The sequence below is a fragment of the Chinchilla lanigera genome, unplaced genomic scaffold, assembly GCF_000276665.1.
Source record: "Chinchilla lanigera isolate Chin_1 unplaced genomic scaffold, ChiLan1.0 scaffold00056, whole genome shotgun sequence".
NCBI lineage: Eukaryota > Metazoa > Chordata > Mammalia > Rodentia > Chinchillidae > Chinchilla > Chinchilla lanigera.
The window spans coordinates 7,490,189-7,514,501 of NW_004955457.1; the positions used below are offsets into that span (position 1 = coordinate 7,490,189).

The window sequence follows — 24,313 nt, forward strand, 5'->3', positions numbered from 1 at the left end:
AGCGCCGCCGCTGGCTGCAGGCAGAGTCGCTGCCGCCCGGCCGCCGCTGGCTCCAGGCCGCCGCCATTATCCTTTGTTCGCTGCGAGCGGCGGCGGGGTTGTGGGGCTCGGGCGGAGGCTCCATCTTTACCGCGGCCCCTCCTGCGAGGGGAAGGCCCCGCGCGCGGGCGTCCGGCGCCTCCCCGTCCCCCTTGCGTCCCCCCGGCTCTCTCCGGCTCCTGCCTCCTCCTCCTGTTCCTCTTACCGGTGGTACAAGCGCCTCCGTCACTGCTTTCGTTCGCGGCCCGGATCTCGCTGGAGTTTTATTCTCTCCCCCACGTAACACACCGCGTCAAACTACACCTCCGCCGCGTCACTCACCAACACTCCGCTTCTCCCAGCCGCCCGGGCCACAGGCAGCAGCAGCCGCCGCCGACTGAGGAGCCGCAGCCAGGGAGCCAGCCAGCGCCGCCCAGTGCCGAGTGCGCAGCGGCCGCGCACGGAAACAGCCGAGCGCCGCCCGGAGCCGCTCGGGCCGCCCCGCCCCCGCACTGCGGGCGGAACTTGCCGAGTGCCTTCGCGCTCTTTCGGGCGCGGCTGAGGGGTTCCGTACGGGCAGGGAAGGTGAAGGTGGGCTGTGACCTGGTGCTGGAGGAGCGGTTCAAACCTCACGCCGTAGGCTCTCTGAAGCGCGGCGGCGGAAATGTGGAGGAAGCGGGGTTTGTGTGGCCAGGTGGGGAATTCCCGGGTATTGGTCGCTGGATGGAAACCCCCGCGCGGGCCTGCGCCCGCGGCGGTTCGCGACTGCGGCGGCTCCTCAGTGCCGCGGGCTATGGGACGCGGTGGAGCGGCTGCGGGGGTCGGGGTGCGGGGCTCGGCGACGCCCGGGCCTGCAACCCGCGCTGGACGTGGGGTGGACGTCGTGGGCCCAGCTGGGGGCCGTGTTCCCGCCGAGAGTCAGCTGTCCTGTTGGAGGACCGGGCTGCGGGCCGCGTGGGTTCAGTCCAGCAGCGCGGACGGCCGGGGCCTCCGAGTGACCACCTCCCGGTCCCACGCTGCGCCCCGACTTTAGAAATGTGCCCCGCCTCACCTGCCCGCCTTGCTTCAGGCAGCACCCTGGGTTGCCTGCTCTCAGCGGTTTTCTACAGCGGTGGTTTGCACTTGCCGCACCCTCTTTTTCGCCCACCCCGCCCTGAACGGCAGTGTGACTTCCGTAGCTTAGAAGCTGCTGCAGTTGCTCTCAGAGGTCGTCCAGGGCCGAACACAGATTCTCCATTCTCATTTTTCTTGAACCCAGTAGTCCTCTTTCAGGGCTTTCCAGTCTTAAAATTCTTGGTCCTTCTGGGTTCGGCCCTTTGTGACTTCTGTCACAAAATGTTACCCTTCTGTCTGCCAGCTCCCATTCTTTGCAGCTTTCTCAGGGACATTGCCTCAAGAATATCCTTTTACTTTTAGCATTTGTTTCACTACCCCACCTTCTAAAATGTCACATCTCATTTCTCAAAACAAAATGAAGACTCCTCCCTAGATCCGTCCCTAACATCTCCATCTCTTACCCATGGCTGCTCTTTCCTATCCACTGCTCAACCCTCTCCAGTCTACCGTAGCTTCTATTCCTACCACTCATCTGAGGCATCTCGGAACTTTTAACATTAAACTCATGTCTGTCAGGTGGTTTTCAGGCCTCGTTTTACAAGACCTTATTCTAGCATTTCTTTTGGATGACTGGAGTCATCCCCAGACTCAATAAGGTCATCCTCAGGCCATCTGCTTGGTGTGAAATAAAAACCAAGCACATCTCTAATATAGATCAGGATCATCTAGATTTGTCTACTTCCTGAAAATTGGACTTCTGACCTCTGTTCCCATGCCATGTTTTTCATCCCCACTCTAGTCTAAGCTACCTTTATCTCTTGCTTTAAGTCTTGCAGTGATCACCATCCACATCTTTCAAAACTGCTCTTGCCTCATTCCAATTCATGTACAATACAGCTGCCAGAGTAATCTTAAAAAGACAAAGCCAATCAAACCACTACCCCTCTTAAATGTCTTCAGTACCTTCCCTTTGGTAGGTGAACACTATCTGCAGTCCATTATCTGAATTTGTCTTTTTTCCCGGCCTCTCTGACTGTCCCCCTTAACACTCTGTACTCTGGCTGTGTGAATTAATCTTTATTTTGTCGAGTCTTTCTACTGTGTTTTTCCCTACAGTTTCTTATCTCAAGGCATTTACTCGTGCCATTGGCTCGCCCTGGAATTCTCTCACCCAGTCGTATTGAACTACTCTTTCTGCACATTCATCATACTTGTAATTATTTGTTCAGTGTCCATATAATGTCTGCAGGGAAGAATCATATCTATCATATTCACTGCCTGCTTTTCTTTGTCCCTCCCATCCCTAGTAACACTATGGTGTCCATATAGTAGTACTCATTAAATATTTATTGAATAAATAGTGAATTTCTCTGTGATGCTGGGCAAAGTTCCTTAACATTTTTGGGTTTAAATCCTGACTCAGTGAATTTGGGGTGCTGTAATAAAGTGCCATAGTCTGGACATCTGATAACTAACCAATTAATTTCTCATGGTTTTGGAGTCTGACAGCCTGAGATTAGACTGCCAACATGTCAGGTTCTGATGAGGCCCTAACCTGGGTTGCAGATGGCCATTTTCTCCTTGCACCTCTTGCTGCTGCTGAGAGATTCCTTTTTAAAGGTCATGATCCCATTTATAACAATATTTTGGGTTTTTTTTTTTTTTTTTGGTACTGGAAATTGAACTCAGGACCTTGTGCTTGCTAGGCAAACCCTTGTGCCACTGAGCTATATCCCCAGCCCCTCATGATCCCATTTATAAAGGCTCCAATCTCACGACCTAATTGTCTCCCAAAGACTTCACCTCATACCATCATGTTGGCAGTTAGGATTTCAACATATGAATGGAGGGGGGCACCAACCCTGAGTTCATTGCACTGGCTCAGCCACTTACTAGCTGGGCAAGTTGTTTACTCTTGTGCTCCGGTTTTTCCAATCTGTAAAATAAAGATAAAAAACTATTCTCACCTACCTCATAGCATTATTGTAATGATTAAATGAAACAATACATATAAAATATACTTGGAGAACAGTATCTGGCATGTGATAAGAGTTAATAAGATGTTGCCTCTTACTAGTTTTTACTTGGATATATCATCTTTAGGTCAAATACATTTTCAAAATTGAGTCCATCATTTTCCTGCTTGTTTTTTTACCCTGGCCTATACATAATGCTAAAGTCTTGGAATCATGGATTCAGCCTGTTACCCACCACTGATGGTGGGTTTTTTATTTTAAACTTTTTTTTTTTGAGACAGGGTCTCCCTTTGCAGTTCAGGCTGGCTTTGAATTCACTTTGTAGCCCAGGCTGGTCTCGAACTTGCAGTGATCCTCCTGCCTCAGCCTCTCCAGTGCTGGGATTACAGGCATGTGCCACCACACCTGGCTATTTTAAACTTTTCTTATGTTGACTATTCCCTTTTATTCCCACTGACCTTCATTTAGGCTTTATCTCATTGCATCGAAGTTACTTTGCTAGTCCTAGGTGCCTTATAACTGTAAGACCACTTGACCTATTTACTTGTGTCATACTGTAAAACACAGTATGACTTGTGTCATAGTGTAACTTTAACGGTTATTAAAGCATGTATTCTTGATTTCTGTTCTAGTGCCCTCTGCATCCACCTAACTTTGTTCGTTTACTCAGTTATTCATTCAAGTGCAACTTTGGGGTATACTGTAATCCAGATTTGAAATCCTAATTTCTTATATTCTCCTCCAGCCTTTGCATAAACTAGAAATATCAAACTTTTCTCTTCCAATTTTTGTCTCTGGGACTTGTCACCCCCATTTTTTTTCAGTTTCCCAAATGGAAGATATGGTCAGTACTATGGAGAAGAAACATATCAAAGCAAAGGAGAGCATATGGGTAGAGCTTGGCACAGTAAAAGATAGATGAGTGTCTTGAAAGAGGCCCAGGAAGGGGGAGGTCCCCTGAGATGATTATAAAAGGCTTCAAGGAGAAAGTGGTATTCAAAAGCTTTTCTCTAACCACAACTTCCTTTTCCTGTTATTTTTCTCTCTTGCTTCTGCTGGTCAACCTAATGTTCACCATTACATGGTTCAAGGTCCATGAACCCTGCCTGTCCTAGTTCATCACCTCTTATGACAATTATTTTCCTTACCTAACCCCATGGCTATGATGACCTATTTCATTTATTCTAAAAGTATCTGTTAAGTACCAACTTTGCGCTGTGCACTTTTCTAGTAATTGGGATGTCTCTGCTCTCAAAGACACTAAAATCTTCCAGTTCAAGCATTTCTCTTTACTCACCCCTTCATGTTCTCATCCAGTATCATTTTTGTAAATACTGTGTCTGTTGGCCGTGCTCAAAATTACGTCTCCCCAATTCTCCCTCCCAAACTCCAGACTCTTAATTGCCTACTCACATGTCCACTTGGATGTTGTCTTAGTTTGTATTCTCTCAGGAAACAGGACCTAAGGCAAAGTCTGCTACTGTCTTAGTGGGGAGTAGAGTCCCAGGGAAATCTGTTAAATCAGGTTGGAAGTCAAGAATCAAAGAGGTATTTCCAGTAATAGTTCTCTCACCTCACTCCAGTGCACACTTACAGTAGTACCTGCATTTTTGTGTGGGTACAAAACACAGACTTTTAAAATATGTATCCTGGGCATGAGGAAAAACATCTACCTGAGGTTAATAGGCCAGAGGTAATGGTGCAGTGGCCAGAAGCCGCACAGGCAAGCAATTCCAAGAAGATCTGAGGTGCTATGCATGTCTACTGACCTCAAATTCTGTATGTCCAAAGCAGAACTGGTTGTCTCTCTTATTTCACAGCTGCAGCCTTTCCCATCTTTACTGGTAAGGTAAAAATCTTGCCTGATTTCTTAGAGCCTTCTTTTCTCTCACATCTATTCCATCTGAAAACTTTACTGTACCTTCAAAATATATCCCTAAACTAACTACTTACCATTAAAGCAAGTAAGTTGGGTCCACAGTACCTTTGTTTCTTGCCCAGATTGCTGCAATAGTATCCTCTTCTTTTTTTTTTTTTGTCTTTTTGAGTCTCGCTGTGCAGTTCAGGCTTGCCTTGAGCTCACTTTGTTACCCAGGCTGGCCTTGAACTTGCTAAGATCCTCCTGACTCAGCCTCCTGAGTGCTGGGATTACAGGCGTGTGCCACCACACCCTGCAATAGTATTTTAAACTCCACTACATTTTCCTTTGCCATACACTAGTCACGTGTCTGCCTTACCATCTTGGGCTGTTCCAGTACTTAAAATGCATTTTTCCCCCCCAAATAGCCAGAGAGCTATCTCACCTTCAGATCTTCCCAGCAAGATTTGAAATTCTCTCAGAGGCTTTGATTATACAACTTAAAATTGCAGCTTGACACTCACCTCTAGCATCCTCATACACATCTCAGTTTTCTACAGTCAATCTCTTTTTTTCTTTCTTTCTTTCTTTCTTTCTTTCTTTCTTTCTTTCTTTCTTTCTTTCTTTCTCTTTCTTTCTTCTGACATAAGATTTCCTACCTTTAAACATACTACCTATCTTACTTCTTTTTATGTTTAGTGTTGACTATTTACTCTATGAAAATATAAATTTTATAAACCAGCTGTTTGGAACTATGCCCTGATAAATGTTCAGTATATATCTGTTAAATGAATTTCCAGCTTGCCTGCCTTCAGTCTAGATTAACTTTTATGATTTTACTTTCTATTAAAATGAGAGGTGTATAATGGATTTCCTCCTTATTTGAGATTTCCTATTGTCTTAGTATAATGGCTATTTCTGTATGATGAATCAATTGAAATCCTTAATATGTCTATTTATAAAGGCAAAGAACCAAAAACTATGAATGTCCCCACTATGAATGTCCTCAAAACACTTAATTTTTGTCCCTTATGTGTAATGTCCCTCTCAACACAACAGTGCAGTTACTCATTTGTTTACATTCTTTATTGAACTATGAGCTCTATGAAGGTAAAATTTGTTTTGCTGAACTTGTATCCCTTGTAACTGACGCATAATAGGTGCTCAATATTTCTTGAATGGATGGTCAGTGTTTCTCTGACTCTGGTCAAGGGAGTATGCCTTGCCCAGTTGATTGAAGCATCTGATCCACTCAGCACATCTTCCCCTGCATTGTGGATGGATCCCAGAGACTGCACAGTTGGAGTCAGTGCAAGATGGCAATGCTCCCTAAATAATGTTGTGATTTTAACTCAGCTTTCTAGATGCAGAGAAAACATTGATCTGCTCACAATTGTTCCTTGTCAGTTTACCAGTTACAGTCCCCTTGTAAGTTAATATATTGCACCTGAAAATTAATTTACTCTTAAAAAATATTTCCAGAAAAACAAAACCTCTTGTCTTCTACTTCTCCCTCCAGGTACTATGCCTCTTTTTGTTTCTTTTCTTTTATAGTAAACATCCCTGAAAGAATTCTATATTCATTGAATTCTATATTCATTGAATATTCAATGTCTCAAATCCTTTCTCTTATTTTCTACTAAATCTATTCTGATTAGCTTGAGTCCAGCATTCCACTAAAACTACTGTTACTGAATCCCGTGGCCAGTTCTCAGCTTTGATCTCCCTTGTCTTATCAGTGGCATTTGACAGACGCGATCATTCCCTGCTTCCCAAACACTATATTCACTTAGTCCATAAGATACTTCACTGTCCTTGTTTCAGTCCCCTACTACTGGCCAGTGTTCTCAGTCTCCTTTGTGTGTTGACCTCTCCGTATTGGAGAATCCCAGGACTCTGTGCTGCTGCTTCCCTTCAGTTTCTATTTCTCTCTCTTAGTGCTCTCATTCTTCATGTATAAATATGTTCATGGCTCTCCAGTCTTCAATCCAGACTTCTGTTCAAATACTGCAGCATCTTTACTTGGATGTTTAATAGACCTCTCCATTTTATCATATCTAAAAATTAAATTCCCCCATTCCTCTCAAAAACTTTTATTCCATGATTCAATTGCTGAGGCCAACTCAATATAATACCCAACAACCAATTTGTTTGCAAATCCATTCGTCTGCCCTTTAAAATATATAACCATTCTCCCCATCTCTACTGAGAGCTGTTTGGTCCAAGCCACTGTCACATTTGACTAGGATTTTGTATCAGCCGCTCAATCTTCATTCTATTTTCAATGCAGTGGTCAGGATGATCCCTTCTAAACATAAAGCAGATCATGTGATGACTCCGTTCAAGGCTTTCCAGTAGCTCCCCATCTCAGTGTAACAGTTAAGACTTACAATTAATCCTGTAAGACCTCCTTACCTCTCTAATCTCACTTCCTGCTGTTATTCCCCTACCATTCTCTGTTCAGTCATGAGACCTACTTGTTGATCCTCAAACACTTTGAACAAAGTCTTTCCTAAGGGACTTTGCTCTGTTCCTTCCTTCTGCTCCCACTGCTCTTCTCAGATATTTCCATGTCTTTCTCACCTTTTTCCATGTTTGCTTAAATGCCCTCATTTCTGTGAGGCCTTTCCTTACTACACCATAGAAATCATTCACCATGCACCCCAATGCCCTCTGCCCCTTTGTTCTCCCTATCTCCCTTTACTACTGTTTTTTTTCTCCACAGTACTCATGACTCTCTGGTGTGCTGTACAGTAACTCATTATTGTATTTATTATGTGCCCTGGAGTGGGCACTTTTGTCTTTTTCATTGCTGCATCCTCAACATCTACAGGAATGCCTGGTACATAGTTGTTACTCAAACATTTGTTCAATACATACAATTAAAATTCTGGGCTTTTGGTTCATGCAAACAGGTCCTCCTTAGACTGATCATGACTGGAAGCATCTGTAAAGATTGAATTTTTGTATTGAATCATGGTGATTCCAACAAGCTATTGCCTTCTGTGTGGACCTCATTTCTAATGGCTACACTCATCTATTTGTATCTGAGTTTCATATACACTAAGAGATCAGGATGTCTTTGAAGCTTTCAGGTCTTCCTATGTCCCAAAGTCAGGACCAAAGATTCTGATTGCCTTTCTTATTTTGAGGGTAAAATGGTAAGGTATTAATGCTGCTGCATTTTGCATTTTCCCTGTGACTGAAAACAGTGTCATAAATATAGTCAAATGACATCTTATCCTCCTGGAAATTGCACAAAGGCAATTAAAAACAACAATGGTAACAAAATCTATTGAGTGCTTACTTAGTGCCAGGCAATGTGCTAAACAGTTTTTTTTTGGGTATGGTACTATATATTTGACCCAGAGGTGCTATAGTGAAGCTATATTCCTACCTGTTAAAATTTTTTTTTTTTTAATTTTGAGCAAGGCTGGCCAAGGCTGGCCTTGAACTTGTGTTCTTCCTCTTTCAGCCTCCCAAGTAGCTGGAGTTAACAGTGTGTACCACGATGGCAATCTCTAAATACTTTTTAATGTATAGACTAATTTAATTCTTGTAATTACCCTTTAAGGAAAATACTCCTATTGAGAACATTTTACAGATGAATGTACCAAAGCCAGAGAAGAAATATGTCTCAGGTCTTAGAGATGGGTAGAGGCAGAGTCAGGATATGAAACCGGGCAGTCTGGCTGCAGAGACTACATTCTTAACCACTGTGCTCCCTGCCTGATACAATCAAAACGGGAGGGACTTTACTTTGGAAAAAAAATAGTAATTGTAATTCCATCAATGTAGTTCCATCCTTTTGAAGCACCACAGTAATCCAAGCCACTTTCTTCTGGCATTAGCCCATTTTTATGCCTGATACAAGAATCAGGCTAGCTGGCTTCCAAGATATCTTCTTGCTCATCCTAGCAAAGGAGTAGATGCCTTGAAACACACTTCCAAACCCCTCTCCATTTTTGCTTCAAGCCCTGCCCCCTCATACTGTACATTGATTCCAGGACCTTTGCACTGAGATACATCCCCAACCTCTTTTAAATTTTGAGTGTCTTGTTAAGTCATTAAGTTGCCCAGCCCAGGCTGGAACTTTAAATCCTACTGCCTATGTCTGCCAAAGTGCTGGGAGTTCCTGTTCTTTAGTTGAGCACTGAAGGGTATACCTTTTTCTATGAGACCTCTATTAACTTCACCTTCCGCCAGCACCAACATCTTACTTTGATTTAGGTGCCTAAGCCCTATCTCCATCATAACATCTATCATACTTGTTATTGCTTTCTAGTTCCCCACTGACTGTACCCTCTGTGAGGGCAGAGATTGCATCCATCTTGTTCACTGCCATACCTTTAGTGCCTAACACAGTGATTGGCACATTGGAAGAATTCAGTACACATTTTTAAATGAATAATGGTGGTATTTCTATAGAACATCTGCAATTATATCCATGCATTAAGGTGAATTTTCGTGGGGCTAGGCTAGTCACTTCTTTAAAAACGGAAAAGGTGATTTTTTTTTTTTATCTGCCTTCTAGCTGTGTTATGTGTCATTACCAGTGCCATGTGCCAGTTTGCAATTAGTGCCCCTTTCTGCGTCAAATTCAATTGACACTCAACTGCTGTGTTATAAATGTCTCACTAGATCTTTTACATAGGTGTGGTAATTTAAACTGATATTCCCAGGGTTCCAGTTTCCTCAGCTGTGTAACCTAGATACCTAATTGTTTTTTTTTTTTTTTTTTTTTTTCGGTACCGGGAACCGAACTCACGACCTTGCGCTTGCCAGGCAGGCGCTTTTGCCGCTGAGCTAAATCCCCAGCCCCCTAGATACCTAATTGACTTACACAAGGTCAATGGTAAGTTTGTAAATTGGGGGTCTGAATTTAGAACTTCCAGTTCTAAATTTCTTTCTGTAAATGATGTCGCCTTTCCATTCCCATCTCTGATCCTTGTGTACTGGTCCACAGGCAGCACTCATACTACTAAGTGACTCACATGCTTCATAGTCTTCATAGGCGCCTCCCTTAAAAACAATATTCTACTCTCATTTTTTTTTCTGTTCTTATTCATTTTCTTCTTGTTTTTACTCTGCCAGCTTTTTTTCCTAACAGTAACAGTGTCTGTGAAAACTTTTCTGGAGCCTGTCCTAATCTCTTGAATGGCTAAAAGGAACTAGGAAGGTTTGGTTACTTCTATTATCATTTTACAGTCTTATTATATAGGTATCAGAAATGGTTGTGAGAAGAGTCTCAGAGATTGGAACCAGGACATACTGTGTAGGGTACTATTGGGACTCTGGATGAAAGTGATTGGACATATACATTTTGCTCTATTCTTCTTAATGCTCCACAGTAAAGGAATAAGAAAAGTATAAACCTTATGTTAGATAAAACAATGGCTTCCCTGGCAATGTCCATGTCCTACTTCTTGGAACACCTGAAGGTGTTATCTTACCTGGCAAGAAGGGTTTTCCAGATGTGATTAAGAGTTTGCGATAGGGCAGTTATCCTGGATTATTGGGATTGCTCAATGTAATCACAGCGATCTTCACAAGGAAAGAAGAAGGCAGAAGAGTTAGTGAGAAGAAGAAACGCAAATTTGCTCCATGGCAGGCTTTGAAGATAGAGGATGAGGTCATGAGCTTAAGAGTGCAGACAGCCTTTAGGAGCTTGAAAAGGCAAAGAAACAGGTTCTCTTCTAAAGTTTCTGGAAGGAATTCAACCCTGCCAAAACCTTGCTTTTAACCGATTGAAATGGGTCTTTGACTTCAACCTTCCAGGACTCTAAGATAATACATTTGTGTTATTTGAGACCATTGCATTTGTGGAAATTTGCTACAGTGGCAATGAAAAGCTAATACAATCCCCACCCCAAAACCTTACCACACAACCCTACCAACCTTGCCTAAAAACATGAATAGCAGTTGAGAGAATTCATCACGTGTTCAGAAGATGGGAAGTGTAGTAGAAGAGGCTGATACCTAAGTGCTTGTACAGGAATTGGAAGCCACACTTTTTTTCTCATTTGCATAGCCCAGGAAAGAGTACAAAAGAAAGCCTACAGAATATTTAGATAATATTTAAATTATAAATCTAGCTAATAAACTGCTAACTAAAAGAAAGATATACTCTCTATCTTTAAGAATGCAAAAGATGTACCTCTGTCTGAACTACTTCAAGGGAGACATCTGCTCATTGTCCTGTTACCCTCAGTGAAGCTGTCCAGTTGCCAAGTCCTGTTCGTGTACACAGAGTTTCCCTCTGTCACTTAGTGCCTTCTTCTTAAATACAACTAAAGAATAAGGGATTAGTGTAGACTTAAGGAAATTATTTAGCATGAAAGAGAAAACTAACTATCCATCCAACTATCCAACCAACCAGAAAATTTGATCTATGTGAATGTTTTAAGATCAGCGGACAGTTTTGAATTAGTCACGTGCTTAGAAAACTTAGATAAAAGAACAATACTCCAGGAAAAACAAGATATTTCTTGGAAAACAAGATGTTGGTGAGAAAACAGAAGAACTGAATTATAAAATCATAGCTTACTGTGTGGCTCAAATCTGACTAACATGAAAGATTGTAACAATGCAAATACAGATTATAAGTCTACCTAAAATAATTATACACAGTATAAGGTTCATATATGTAGTGGGTACATCTTGAGGGAGGAAAATAGCCCCATATATCCATAATGAAAAGTCAGTATTACCTAAAACAGAAATATCAGAGTGCCACAATTAAGTCATGTCATTTAGAGAAACGTGGTCATTCCCAAAGAATCAGCTGAAAGAATTCACCGTGGCTGTCTCTGGGTGTCTTAGTTATTTTCTTGTCATGGATACTTACCTGATATTCACAATTAAAGGAGCAAAAGTTTATTTTGGCTCAGTTTGTAGAGGTTTCAGTCCATAGTCTGCTGGTTCCAAGGCAAGATAGCCTAGCAGAGGGGCATGGCAAAGGTAAAGTACCTTTATGGCATGGCAGCAGGAAACAAAGAGAGGTCAAGGGAGGAGGGAAGAAGATAGACCCTTCCAGACTATGCCCCACCCATGTCCAGGGTTCACCTCCCAACATCACATTTAACTGTATAAACTCTTCAGTAGACTAATGCACTGATGAGTATCTCACCCAACGATGCATGCTAGAATCATTTGCACGTGACCAATATGATGTTTTCTGCTTCCTCCACAATTACACTCATGAGAAATCACGTAGAAAGAACAGAAGTATATGGGGGTCAGCATTCCCTGCCCTGCCTTAATTAAGTTGTTTGGAACATCATCCCTCAATAAAGCACCTGGAAAGAACCAATGAAAAACAATGCCATTTTTCAAGAAGCCCTGGAAAAATAGCATTAGTGGGATGGTGGAAATATTGAACTTTGCAAGATAACAAGCTTACTTTTTTGTAGTCCTGCCCAAATAGTACATTTTTGACTGTAGGGTTCTCAAACTAATGTTGGTAGTCAAGTATCCAAGGCATTAGTTGTAATAATACACGATAATAGGGATGCTCTTGATTCTTTAACTGGCTCATTAGGTCTTGCTCCTTTCCCTTCAGGCTTTGTGCCCATGCTACACAATGCTTACTAAAAGAAAACAAAGAATGTGAAATGTTCCTACTATATTTTACAGGGCTTAAAAGCTAGTGCCTTTCTGTGATGGAAGTAAAACACAATTTATCATAGTGTGAATTTCAGACATACCAAAGACTATTTCTTGTTTAGAATAGTGACATAAAAAGAATAAGTGGCATACAGAATGCAAGAGAGATAAGAGAAAGCCACCTAAGGACGCATTTAGTATGAGACATGCGCGCGCGCACACACACACACACACACATGCACACACCTACACATATGCATATGTAGGTATGTTCTCACTTTAACACCAGTATAGTATTGCACCAGGTACACATATACACATATGTCCCCTTTTCTTAATCACTAAGTCTAAGCTGCCTTCCTATAAGCCCTCTCTCTTTCACTTATTCACTACAAAAGAACTGGAAGAAGGAAGAAACCAAAGAGCCAGAATATGGCCAGAAGGAATGTACGCAGACATGCCTAGGTTAGGATCAAAGACAGTCAAGAAAGCAGATCAGATAGTGACTAGCGCCCACCTGGGGGATGGGAAGACACTAGACCTAAGTAAAACGAGCTAGGAATAAGAGCTCATGGACTTTTAGCTTTGATCCCCTCTACTACCCCATGGTAGCTGTCTATCCTCTTCCTTTTCCATGTTTTTTTTCCAAATAAACCATCCTTTGTTATTTTAAAAAAGAGCAAGTGATGTTTCTTTTAATATATGAATAAAAAAGAATAAAATGGTCAGTGAACCTATCAGTCTTAATTCTGAAGTTCACATGCATCTTGATAAAACTCTGTTCTCTGTGTTGATTTTCATTCAGTCATAAACATCATATTGGTAACCTTGGAAGACAAAACATATTAGACTTATTCCCTAACAGGAGTCATCACGAACTAAATTCAGGTTCAGGATACTATGGTTCAGACCATGCTGGAAGCAGCATTCTCTGCAGAGTGAAAGGTCATCATAATAACTTTGTTAACTCATAAGGTAAGAGTTCTCATATTTCATCAAACTAAACTTGTTCACCTTTGCGACTTGTGTACTGTGATACTCAATGAATGGTTCTCAAGTTTTTGTTTTCATAGGGATGTATTTGCAACAGTAGCATCAAAGATGGAACAAGGGAAGTGCTGTGTATTTTCAAAACCTTCTGCCACCAAAACTTTTATTCCCTCCCTTTCTGTGAGAATTTACAAAGGACTTTCTTGTTTTTGTGTTAAGGGTGAGGGTGAAGGGGAGAATATATTTGTGTTTTCTTGTTGTTTTGCGACTTTAAAGTAAGTTTATTTCTTTTGATGACAAGGCTGAAAAACATTGCATCTGTTTTCAAAATCCCCCACTACCACTCCAGGTTTGTGGAGATATGATTGACAAGTGAAAACTATATATTTACAATGTATAATGTGATGTTTTTATATATGTATATATTGTGACATGAAGGTAATTAACATTTTCCTCACCAAACTTTTTTTTTTGTAGTGAGAACATTTAAGACTTGCTTTTGTAGCAATTTTCAAGTGTACTATACATTATCATTAACTGTAGTCACTATGCTATATGAGATCTCAAAAACTGAGATTAAATCTCATCTGCACACACTTTTAGGCAACAAATGAGAATATAAACCCTTCAACAATTCAAAGTCCTGATTACAAGTCCTCATTTGCTGTGCAGATCTTCCTTAGCAAGGAATATAGTCCTGTTAACTGTTTTAGTCTATCATGTATTATATTTTTTAAAAAAGGGTCTGTCAAAAATGACAGTGACTACAGGAAATATTTTCTTGCCAATAGGACTTAGAAGAGGGCACACATGTCTTTTCTCTTGCACAAGCAAATTTTATACCATTAGAGTTTTGCATTTGTAAATTAGAAAAAAATCTTTATTCCATTCTAATCCATTGGTTAAAACAGATACATTTACACTTCTGAGATTCTTTTAAGAAGCCAATTAGTGCATATAATCTCAGACTATGAATGAGCATTATACATGGTGAAATGGAATTGAATTTGCTAAAATCTAGTATATTCACAGGCTTTTAATAGTACAGTTTCTTAATCAAAGTCTCCATAACTAGATTGTGATTTTCCAGGATGGACCGTCCCTTTTATCCCTTCTTTTTTCTGTACAGTAATCCTGGGTAGATTCATGAACTGAACCTGAAAATGCTATTGTCCAATATGTTACTGTCTAATACCCTATAAATGTTATTGTCTGTTACTGTGGTTTTGAGCTGAGCCAGTAGAAAGCTTTTGTAATTGTGTGTCAGAGTTTCTTGTACTTTTTCCAGGAAGCTGGAACTGAATCATTCTCAGAACTTAATGCTGGTACAACCTAACATATCATCTTTAGTCTAAAATGAAATAAATATTTTATGCTCTTGCGGCCTACGTGCTACAAGATGTGAAAGGGTTATAACTGAAATGCTCCCTAAGTGGCTTGTTGCAGCCAAGAATGCTTATTGGAATGAGCCATAATATATGATGAAACCAGAAAGTTTAAAACATACTCTTTCTTTGCCTTAGGGCTTGCCCTGAGTTGTCCTTCCAAGTCAGAGCTTGCTGCATACAAAAAGGCAGAACACTTGCCCTGTGTTATTTTATTTCACCCATTCATGTAATTGTTTACTCCATTACATGTCCATACTTCAAGGCTAGGAACAAAGTTTTCTAGTGCCTCTTTCTGTGTCTGTTTACTGACCAGAACAGGGAACAAAAACAGGGCATAGAAGACTGGAATAAGATGTTTACATGGAGCAGAGGGAGTAGGCATAAAATTTTTGAGGTGAGAGATTATAAGCATACCTTGTTTTAGTACGTTTTGCTTAATTGTGCTTTGCAGGTTTTTTTTCCCACAAATTGAAGTTTTGTGACAACCCTATGTGGAGCAGGTCTGTCACAGCCATTTCGTTTTTCCAACAGCATGTGCTCACCTCATATCTCTGGGTTACATGTTGGTAACACTTACGATATTTCAAACTTTTTCATTATTATTACATCTGTTACAGTGATTTATAATCAATTATCTTTGATGTTATGGTTGTAGTTATTTTGGGGTACCATGAATCTCACTCATATTAGAGGTCAGCTTAATCAATAAATATTGTCTGTGTGCTCACTGCTCCACTGACTGGCTAGTCTCTTATCTCTCTCCCTCTCTGTATTTCAGGCATTATTTATTTTTGTTTGTGAAGTTACAAATGCACGTCAGGAACACATTTTCCCCCTATGTGGAACCTGATATGAACTCTGCAATGAACACAGAATATCAGTATAGCAGCTCCTTCTTCAGAGGTTCATTACAAGTTTGATGTTTTCTGTGTAAAATATCAACAACTAAAAAGCTAAAAACAACTAGCATTTTTAATACTAGCATTAGTGGTAGCAGGATGAGAAATTATCCTTTTTCAGATTAGGTGATAATTTCTATACATGAATTAGCTCTTTTAACAACCCCACCCTGTTAGTTATATTTTATTATTGTTCATATTTTATAGATGAGAAAGATGACCTTTAGGGATTTAAATACCTTGCCTATGGGCTCAGAGTGGAGGACAGCAGAGTTAGTGAGTCTGAGTCTAGTTTTCTGGTAACCACTTCCTACACCTAAGAATTTAAGTGTAAGAAGTTCCTAAGAATTTCCAGGTCAACAACTGAAGGGTTAGTGATAACTCCAAGGTCACGAGGACTCATCTTCCTTCTCATGACAATTCCCTTGGCCAGTACAGTGCTAGTCATTGACTACTTGGGGACAAACAGATGTTTGTCAAATCTTGAGCGGGAGCCATAAGTAAATATTTTACCATAGCCCTCCTTCCAGTGACTTACAGCCTTCATTTTCCACAGATTCCAAGGAAAGCAAACACACAGCACCACCATATACCTTTCCATCAGTGAAGTAGCGACAATTCATTTTTAGAAATTTCACCACCCCTGGCTCATCTTCCAAAGTAGATGATAAGACTCTTTTGATGTGTCTTAAGGCCTTTCTTGCTAAGTCAGCATCAGGCAGCTTGTCGTACTCGGTATCAGCTGATGAAGGAGAGACGGTCTCGCATCTTCCTCTCTTTGGCTTTCCTGGTCCCTGAGACACACAATATTGACATTAGGCCAATGAACAACTCTACAATGGCTTCTAAGTTCTAATGAACTCAAGAGTTTAGTGAAAGGAAGAGTCACAAGCCTTTCACATTAAATCAAAAGCTAGAAACAATTAAGCTATTCGAAGAAGGTATGTAGAGGGGCTGGAGATTTAGTTCAGTGGCACAGTGCTTGCCTGGCAAGCACAAAGTCATGAGTTCAATTCCTGATACCAGAAAAAAACCAAACCGCCCCCCCCCCAAAAAGAAGGCATGTAGAAAGCCAAGACAGACGGAAAGGTAGACCTTTTATGCTACTTGGCCAAGTTGTGACTGCAAAGGAGAAATTATTGAAGGAAACTACTGTAAAAGTGCTACTCCACTAAACAGACACATGATTAGAATGTATAGTAGCTTTATTTCTGATATGGAAATGTTTTAGTGTTCTAAATAGAATATCAAACCAACCACAACATTGCCTTAAACCAAAGCCTAATGTACAGCAAGGCCCAACTCTCTTCAATTCTGTGAAGGTGGAAAAAGGTAAAGAAGCCATAGAAGAACAGTTAAAGGTAGAACAGGTTGGTTCTTGAGGTTTAAGGAAAGAAACCATCACTTCTACAATGCTAGAACACATCACTATAATGTCAAAGTATAAGGTGAAGCAAGTAATGATGTAGAAGCTGCATAGCCATCTAGATTTTTAGCTAGGATGATAGTAAAGATTTAGCTAAGGTAATTGAAGACAGCTACTGTAAGCAGATTTTTCACATAGATGAAACAGGCTTCTATTAGATGAAGATATAACCTAGAACATTCATAGCTACAGAAGTTTTAAAGGACAGCTGATTTTCTTGGAAGGAGCTAATGCAGCTGATGACCTTAAGTTAAAGCTAATGTTCACTTACCATTCTGAAAAACCTAGGTCCTTAGGAATTAATTCTAAGTCTACTCTCCTGTGCTCTGTAGATTGTACAACAAGCCTGGATGATAGCACATCTGTTTACATGGTGGCTTTCTGAATATTTTAAGTCCATGATTGAGACCTACTGCTTGGAAAAAGATTCCTTTCAAAATATTACTGTTTATTGACAGTGAACCCGGTCACCAACGATATCTGACTGAGATGGATGAGATTAGTGTTGTTTTTGTTTTCATGTTTGCTAACAAAACATCCACCCCGTAGCCATTTATCACAGAGTACTTTTGACTTTCGAGTCTTATTATTAAAGAAATACATTTCATAAGTCTATAGTTGCCATCAATAGTGATTCTTTTGATGGATCTGGACAAAGTAAACTGAATATCTAGAAAAAAATTCATCATTCTAGATACCATTGAGAAAATTTGTGATCTGTGGAAAGTCAAAATGTCAACATTAATGTGTTTGATTTCATTAACATGAAGGAAACTACACAAATGACTTTGAGGAGTTTGAGACCTCAGTGGAAGAAGTAATGGCAGATGTGGTGAGAAATAGTGAGAGAACTAGAATTAGAAGTGGAATGTCTTGGTTATTTTTCTCTCATTGCTGAGACAAAATACCTAACACCCAAAATTAAGGAAGGAAAGGTTTAGTTAGCTCACAGTTTGTGGATATTTCAGTCCATACTCAGCTGGCTCCAAGGCAGAGTGGCACATGGCACAAGGCAACAGTTCATGGCAGCGGAAGATAGCAAAAAGCAGCAAGAGCAGAATGGAAGAGCGGCAGAAGGAAGAACAAGCCTCTTTCCCTCCCTCATATTGTATACACACTATCTGCCCCAGGGCAGATGTAGCACTCATACCCATAAATCAGTCATAAACTCTAGAAGCTTGCCCCATAACTGCATGAGGCTTTGGGGGACATCCAGACATGAACCATAGCATGGAGTCTGAAGATGTGGCTGAATTTCTACCATCTCACCATTAAACTATAATGGGCGAGGAGTTTCAGCTGCGTAAGCAAAGGAAGTGTTTTCTTCAGATGGAATCTACTTCTGGTGAAAATACTGTTCAACATTGCTGAAATGACAACAAAGAATTTAGAATAATACCTAAACAGTTGCTAAAGCAGTGGTAGGGTTTGAGGGGAGTGACTCCGATTTTGAAAGTTATGTGGGTAAAATGCTGTCAAGTGGCACTGCATGCTACACATAAATCTTTTGTGCAAGGAACAGTAAATCCTCATTGGCTTTGAATGTTCATTGTTTGAAGAAATTACCAGTCACCTTAACCTGCAGCAGCCTGATCTGTAGGCAGCAATTATCACCATCCACCACCAACATGATTATGACCCAACAAAGGTTCAGGTGACTGGTAACAGTTTTTAATTGAGGTATGAGCATAGTTTTTTTTAAAAGACATAATAGTATTGCACACTTAGTAGGCTATAATATAGTGTCAATATAAATTTTATAGGCACCAAGAAACCAAATACATCTGTGTGACTTGCTTTATTGCAATATTAGCTTTATTGCAGTGGTATGGAACTTAAACCTCAATATTTCCTAGCTCTGCCTATATTAAAGAATGATTGAGGACTTTTTAAAAAATATACAAAAGTTGTGTGGATCAAACAAAAGATATGTAAATTTTTTTCAGTGTGTTGAATGTTCTCTAAAAAGGGGTAAAATAATGGTAATGACATCATAAGATTGCTGAAAGGGTGAAAAGATCCATATATATCACTTCTATATCCCTGGCTCATTGTAAGTGATTAGTGATATTGGATATAATCACCCTATTTAATTGCATCTAATTAAATTAGATCTTTTTATATTACTAAGAAGAATTGATAAACTATGACACAATGATTTAAGAACTAAAATTATATTTATTGAAAACCTTTTAAACTTAGATTTAAAGAATCATATTTCATTCTTGTGCTATATAGAAAAAGGCAAATATAAGCAAATCATTTCAGGAATTTAAAAAACTTCATGATCTGAGTCTAATTCCTCTAAATCACTTTTCAACTCAGACAATGAGTTCTCTTTTTCCTTTTCTTTCTTGTGGTGTTGTCTGTGACATCAGGAGTGTTAGAAGTAAGAAATGAAGCACTTCTCAAATGTGCCCCTCTGCTGAATCCATGAACAGCTAATGTTTAATTGTTTGATCAATCTTACATGCCTGTTTTGTTTTTCTGAGTAACCACTTTGAAGATAACAATATATAATACAACAACCATTGTTAATTTCCTATCACCAGGCTTTCTTTCAAATCACCAACACCCAGTCTCCTTATGGGGGAAAGCTTATTTCTGTCTGAGTGTACACCTCCTGTGTTTGCTCCATCTTATCAGAAAATATGAATGGAAGGTTTTGCAGACAACAAACACATTCATATTTAATTTCTGTTCTTTGCATCCTAGCCTGTTCCTCTTTCTTTCCTCCTTAGTTCACGATAACTCCATTGTCTTGTCCATTGTTCAAGACAAAACCCCAGGAGTCCATCTTGGCTCTTCTCTATCTCTTATACCCTACCTAGGATCCACCACGGCTCTAAATCCAGAAGTTCCCTTCCTTCGCTGCTGCTCTTCTGGCCTGCGGCAACATCATCTCTTACCTATAATCACCTCTCAACAGGTTTTTCTGCTTTTGTCTTGGCCCCACTACAAATCTTTTCTCAACATAGTGGCAGGAGCAAATCCTGCAAAACTCAGTGAGCTGATGTCTTTCTTGTACTCAGAAGTCCACTCTTACCCACTTCACTCCACTCTTACCCGTTTCACTTGGAGTAATAGGCAGTCTTTGTAATGACCCACAGGCTCTACCAAATCACCCTTCCTTCTTCTCCCTCTTCCTCTCCTTCCTCATTGCTGGCGCGCTTTGCTCCAGACTTGCCAGCCTCTTGGCAGTTTCTCAAATTTGCAAGGCATGTCTCTGCTGGAGGGCCTTTGCTAGATCTTCCCTCTCCTTAGAATCCTTCTGTTCCAGGATCTGCAGCATTAACTCCTTCTCCTTCTTCCACACTTTGCTCACATCTCATGTCCTCGTGGAACCCTGTACCCCATTGAGAGGTACAGTCTGAACCTCCTCCATGCCCCAGTCCACCTCAGCCTCCTCCACAGTCTTTTTCTATGGTACTTTATCAGTACGGCATACTATAAAATTTACTTATGTGTGATCTTCATTTGTGTATGCTTTCCTCAGAAGTAGAGGAGGCATCTTTGATTGGTTCACTGGTGATTCCTACATGTTATATGCTTCAGAGGCATTCACTCAATACTTCTTGAAGCATACCAAATTGTCAGTCCTATGACTGGGATCAGCACACTTGCCACAGGAGTGTATATAAATGGGAGTGCAAAGAGTGAAGGATTTGATGCTTTAGCTGAACTTTGTTAAGGAGAGAGAAAGGCAGGTGAAGGAACCATGAGAACACATGAAATTACAGATGCAGAGCACTCCTTTGTGTCTTAGCTTAGCTGCTATTTAAAAACACTATAAACTGGATGACTTACACAACGTCTATTTACTTCTCATAGTTCTGGAGGCCACAGGAAGGCCAGGCACAGAGGGGAGAGGGGGAAGGGGAGAGGGAGATAAATGGAGAGGGAGAGACAAGTAGAGAGAGGGGAAGGGAGGGGGAGGGAGAGAAAGAGGGAGGGAGAGAGGGAGAGAGAGAGGGAGAGGGAAAAGGAGGAGGGAGAGAGAGAGAGGGAAAGGGAGGGAGAGAGAAGGAGGGAGAGAGGGAAGAGGGAGAGGGAGAGGGAGAGGGGGAGGGAGAGGGAGAGAACGCATTCCTTGGGGCCTTTCATAGGGGCACTTTTCCCAGTCATGAGTGTCCCTTTCTCATGACCTAACTGCCTTCCAAAGGCCCCACATCACATTAAGGGTTAGGATTTCAGCACATGAATTTTGGGGGACACATTCAGTCTGTCACACTTGGGAATTGTTTCAGATGAATAGGTTGGATACTACCTATTAATTACTATGGAAGTCAGACCTCATGGATGATAGCTGTAGTGGACTGATAACTGGTGGTCAACTTACAACCCCCAGCTGAACTGAGTAAGTGTGGTGCTGGGTGTGGGAGGCCCACCGGGGGACTGTTGCCAGCAGCATAAGAGGCAGACCTGGAGAAGAAGAAAGGCTTTTAGGAACTAAAGAGGCTGTTGGGAGCAGAGGAAAGGGTGTTAGGAGCTGGTAGAAGCTGTAAAAGGAGCTATTGGTTGTTTTGGAGGAGCTCATCATACTGGCTTTCCTGATGAACTTGGCTGTTTTCATCCTCTGAGGAGCTTGGGATGTCGTTGGCACTGAGAATGGCTTTGGTTCACTTTGGGGGAGCTCTGGTCCTCACTTTGAGCATCGCTTCCTGGCTCCAGAGAGGAAGATGGTACACTGCTGGTCTCCTAAAGAAGCTTGCTGCTTTGGCTTCCCTGGTGGGAACTTGGCCACCTTGATCATTGGAGGAGCTCAGGACCTCACTGTGGCTGAGGATGGCTGTGGTACCTTTTGGAGGAGCTCTGGTTCTTCTGAGCGTCGCTTCCCAGCTCCAGTGCAGATCCCTCAGCCTGCTAGCACAGCTCCTTCATCCTTCTGGCACAGACTTCCAAGATTCCACCACTGACCTTTGGGCTGTCACAGCAGATCCCTGAAACAGGCCTGCCTGAGATATTGTTATGGGCTCTAGGTCTCCAGGTGGACTTGTGGGCAGCATTGTTATGAGCTCTAGGCCTTCATCTGGACATTTCCATGGGATCCAGGCCCTCAACTGGATTCCTTGGTCTTAGAGTGTGGACAGATTTCCTGTACTCTTTTGTATATCATTCTTTGGGTGACTATTATAAATAATCATATAAAATATGTGTTGTGTATTATATTGTTCCCCATTGCACAATATCCTCCAAACCAACACAATAGCCCTTGCAGAACATTTCTTCAAAGCTTTTTTCTGTCTGAGTGTACATTACTATAGTGAGCAGTCACAACATTTCATGGTCAAATGGCACTGGCAGGACTTTCAGTTTGAACAGCCACAGTGTCCAACCTTTGTTTTGGTCAACAGGCTGGCTAGTAATGACAAGGCTGAGGTTCTGCTAGCCAAAATAGTAGATAAGGAAGTTTACAGTGAGTATCTTAGAAGGGAATTCAATTATAGATGTTGTTCTCATTGTAGGTGTTCTTTTAGTACAGACCTGGGATTGTATTGAGAGATAAAGCCTTCACTGTATAGACACAAACCCATTTTTGAAATATCTTTTTAACTTAAAATGAATGATTTATGGGTTTTTAACAATAGGTGCCATCTGCTAGCCTCATATGTAAGTAATTATTCTTGATAATTAGATGCTAAACTGTTTCTAGCTGTGAGAATTGCGTGTGCTGTCAACATACAAATATGACACATTCTAGAATTGTAAATTCTTGAAAATGTTTGCTTGTGATCTTTAAATTTCAGTGGGTGGCTGCAAAGCTTGTCTTCTTTCCCAGTTTTGACTGTGCTCATAGAATCACCTACAAATCAGTCCCTCATGGCACACAGTAATCAATACATTTTATTTAAATAACCAAATCAAATAAATTTTGATCCAGAAGAAATGTATGGTGTAAGCCTCAAGGATTTGGGGAAACAGAACTTTTTGTGTCTATAAAACAGGATCATAATAATATTTATCTCAGTCTTTATTAGAATGAATATATGTTATATGAGTTAATTACATAGCAGTCTTTGGCACATTTCTTTTATGAATAGACTACAGTGGTCCTCAGTTCAGACTCACCGAATGTGAGTCTTTCCACAATTCTGGTCACAAATCCAGTTGGATAAGAGCTGCATCAATTTCAATGGTTAGGTTTAATGTGGACCTTATGGGAAAATTTGATTCACTATTTTTTAGACAGTTTTAGACTTACAGAAAAAGTGAGCAGATAATACTAACAGCTTCCATATACCCTCCCTGACTCACTCCACCAACAGTTTCCCTATTAACATCTTACATTAATAAGAAACATCTGTGATAGTTAATGAGCCAATACTGATTATATAATTGTTACCACCCAAAGTCCATCATTTACTCAGAACATCTCAGTTTTTGCCTGATGTCCTTTTCTGTTGGAGGATACTGTCCAGGATATTATCTCATTTATGTCTTGTCTCCTTAGGCTCCATTGGGTGTGACAGTTTCTAAGGTTTTTCTGTTTCTGACGAATTTGAGTTTTAAAAATGACACTGTCAAGTATATTGTAGAATGCTCCTCTATTAGAATGTATCTTTGACACATTTTAAGGGGTCTAAAATTGCTGGTTCCTATCTTAGTCACTTTTCTTGTTGCTGGGACACAATACCCGACACCCACAACTTGAAGGAGGAGAGGTTTGTTTTGCTCACAGTTTGGACAGGTTTCAGTCCATTGTCTGCTGGCTCCATGGAAGAGCAGAATGGCAGAGGGACATGGCAGAGGAAAATGTGCTCATGTCATCATAGCTTGGCAGCAGAGAGGGAAAGGAGAAGCTGGATGGGGAGATAGTGCTTCCAGGCCACACCCTCAGCCACTCACCTCTTTTGAGCCGGCCCCAGCTGCTAACAACAAGTCGATGTAAGCCCCCATAATCCAGTCACCTTCCCAAAGCCCTGCCTATGAGCAAATGAATCTCTTGAAGGACATCAAGATATAAACCATAACAGTTATTGTTATTGCTCATACCTAAATTAAATTTTGGACTACAAGTATGATGTGGACAGTGGAGAATTTTGTTGAATATTCAATAGTGAAAAGAAGATTGATTTATTTTCAAGCTTGGTCAGTTT

The 24,313-nt window shown here is 40.9% G+C and overlaps 2 protein-coding genes across 8 annotated transcripts in view; both read right to left on the reverse strand.

The window, feature by feature from the left end:
• Positions 1 to 442, reverse strand: part of Creb1 (cAMP responsive element binding protein 1) — a 66,228-nt gene extending 65,786 nt beyond the window's left edge. For 2 of the 7 annotated variants that reach the window (XR_001236401.1, XM_013520690.1), the window contains exon 1: positions 245 to 435. The gene's annotated coding sequence lies outside the window, so the exon portion shown is untranslated. Of the gene's footprint in view, positions 1 to 244 lie in introns of all 7 variants that reach the window. The other 5 variants (XM_013520691.1, XM_013520693.1, XM_013520692.1 and 2 more) reach the window with 5 other exon arrangements.
• LOC106149907 (translation initiation factor IF-2-like) lies at positions 1 to 24,113 on the reverse strand (the record flags this gene model as incomplete). The annotated part of the gene is given in 4 exon segments (XM_013520660.1): positions 1 to 294; positions 365 to 881; positions 16,329 to 16,584; positions 24,063 to 24,113. Coding segments are annotated over 4 exon segments (1,118 nt in total), but the record flags the coding sequence as incomplete, so codon positions are not given.
• Between the last annotated feature and the right edge of the window lie 200 nt (positions 24,114 to 24,313).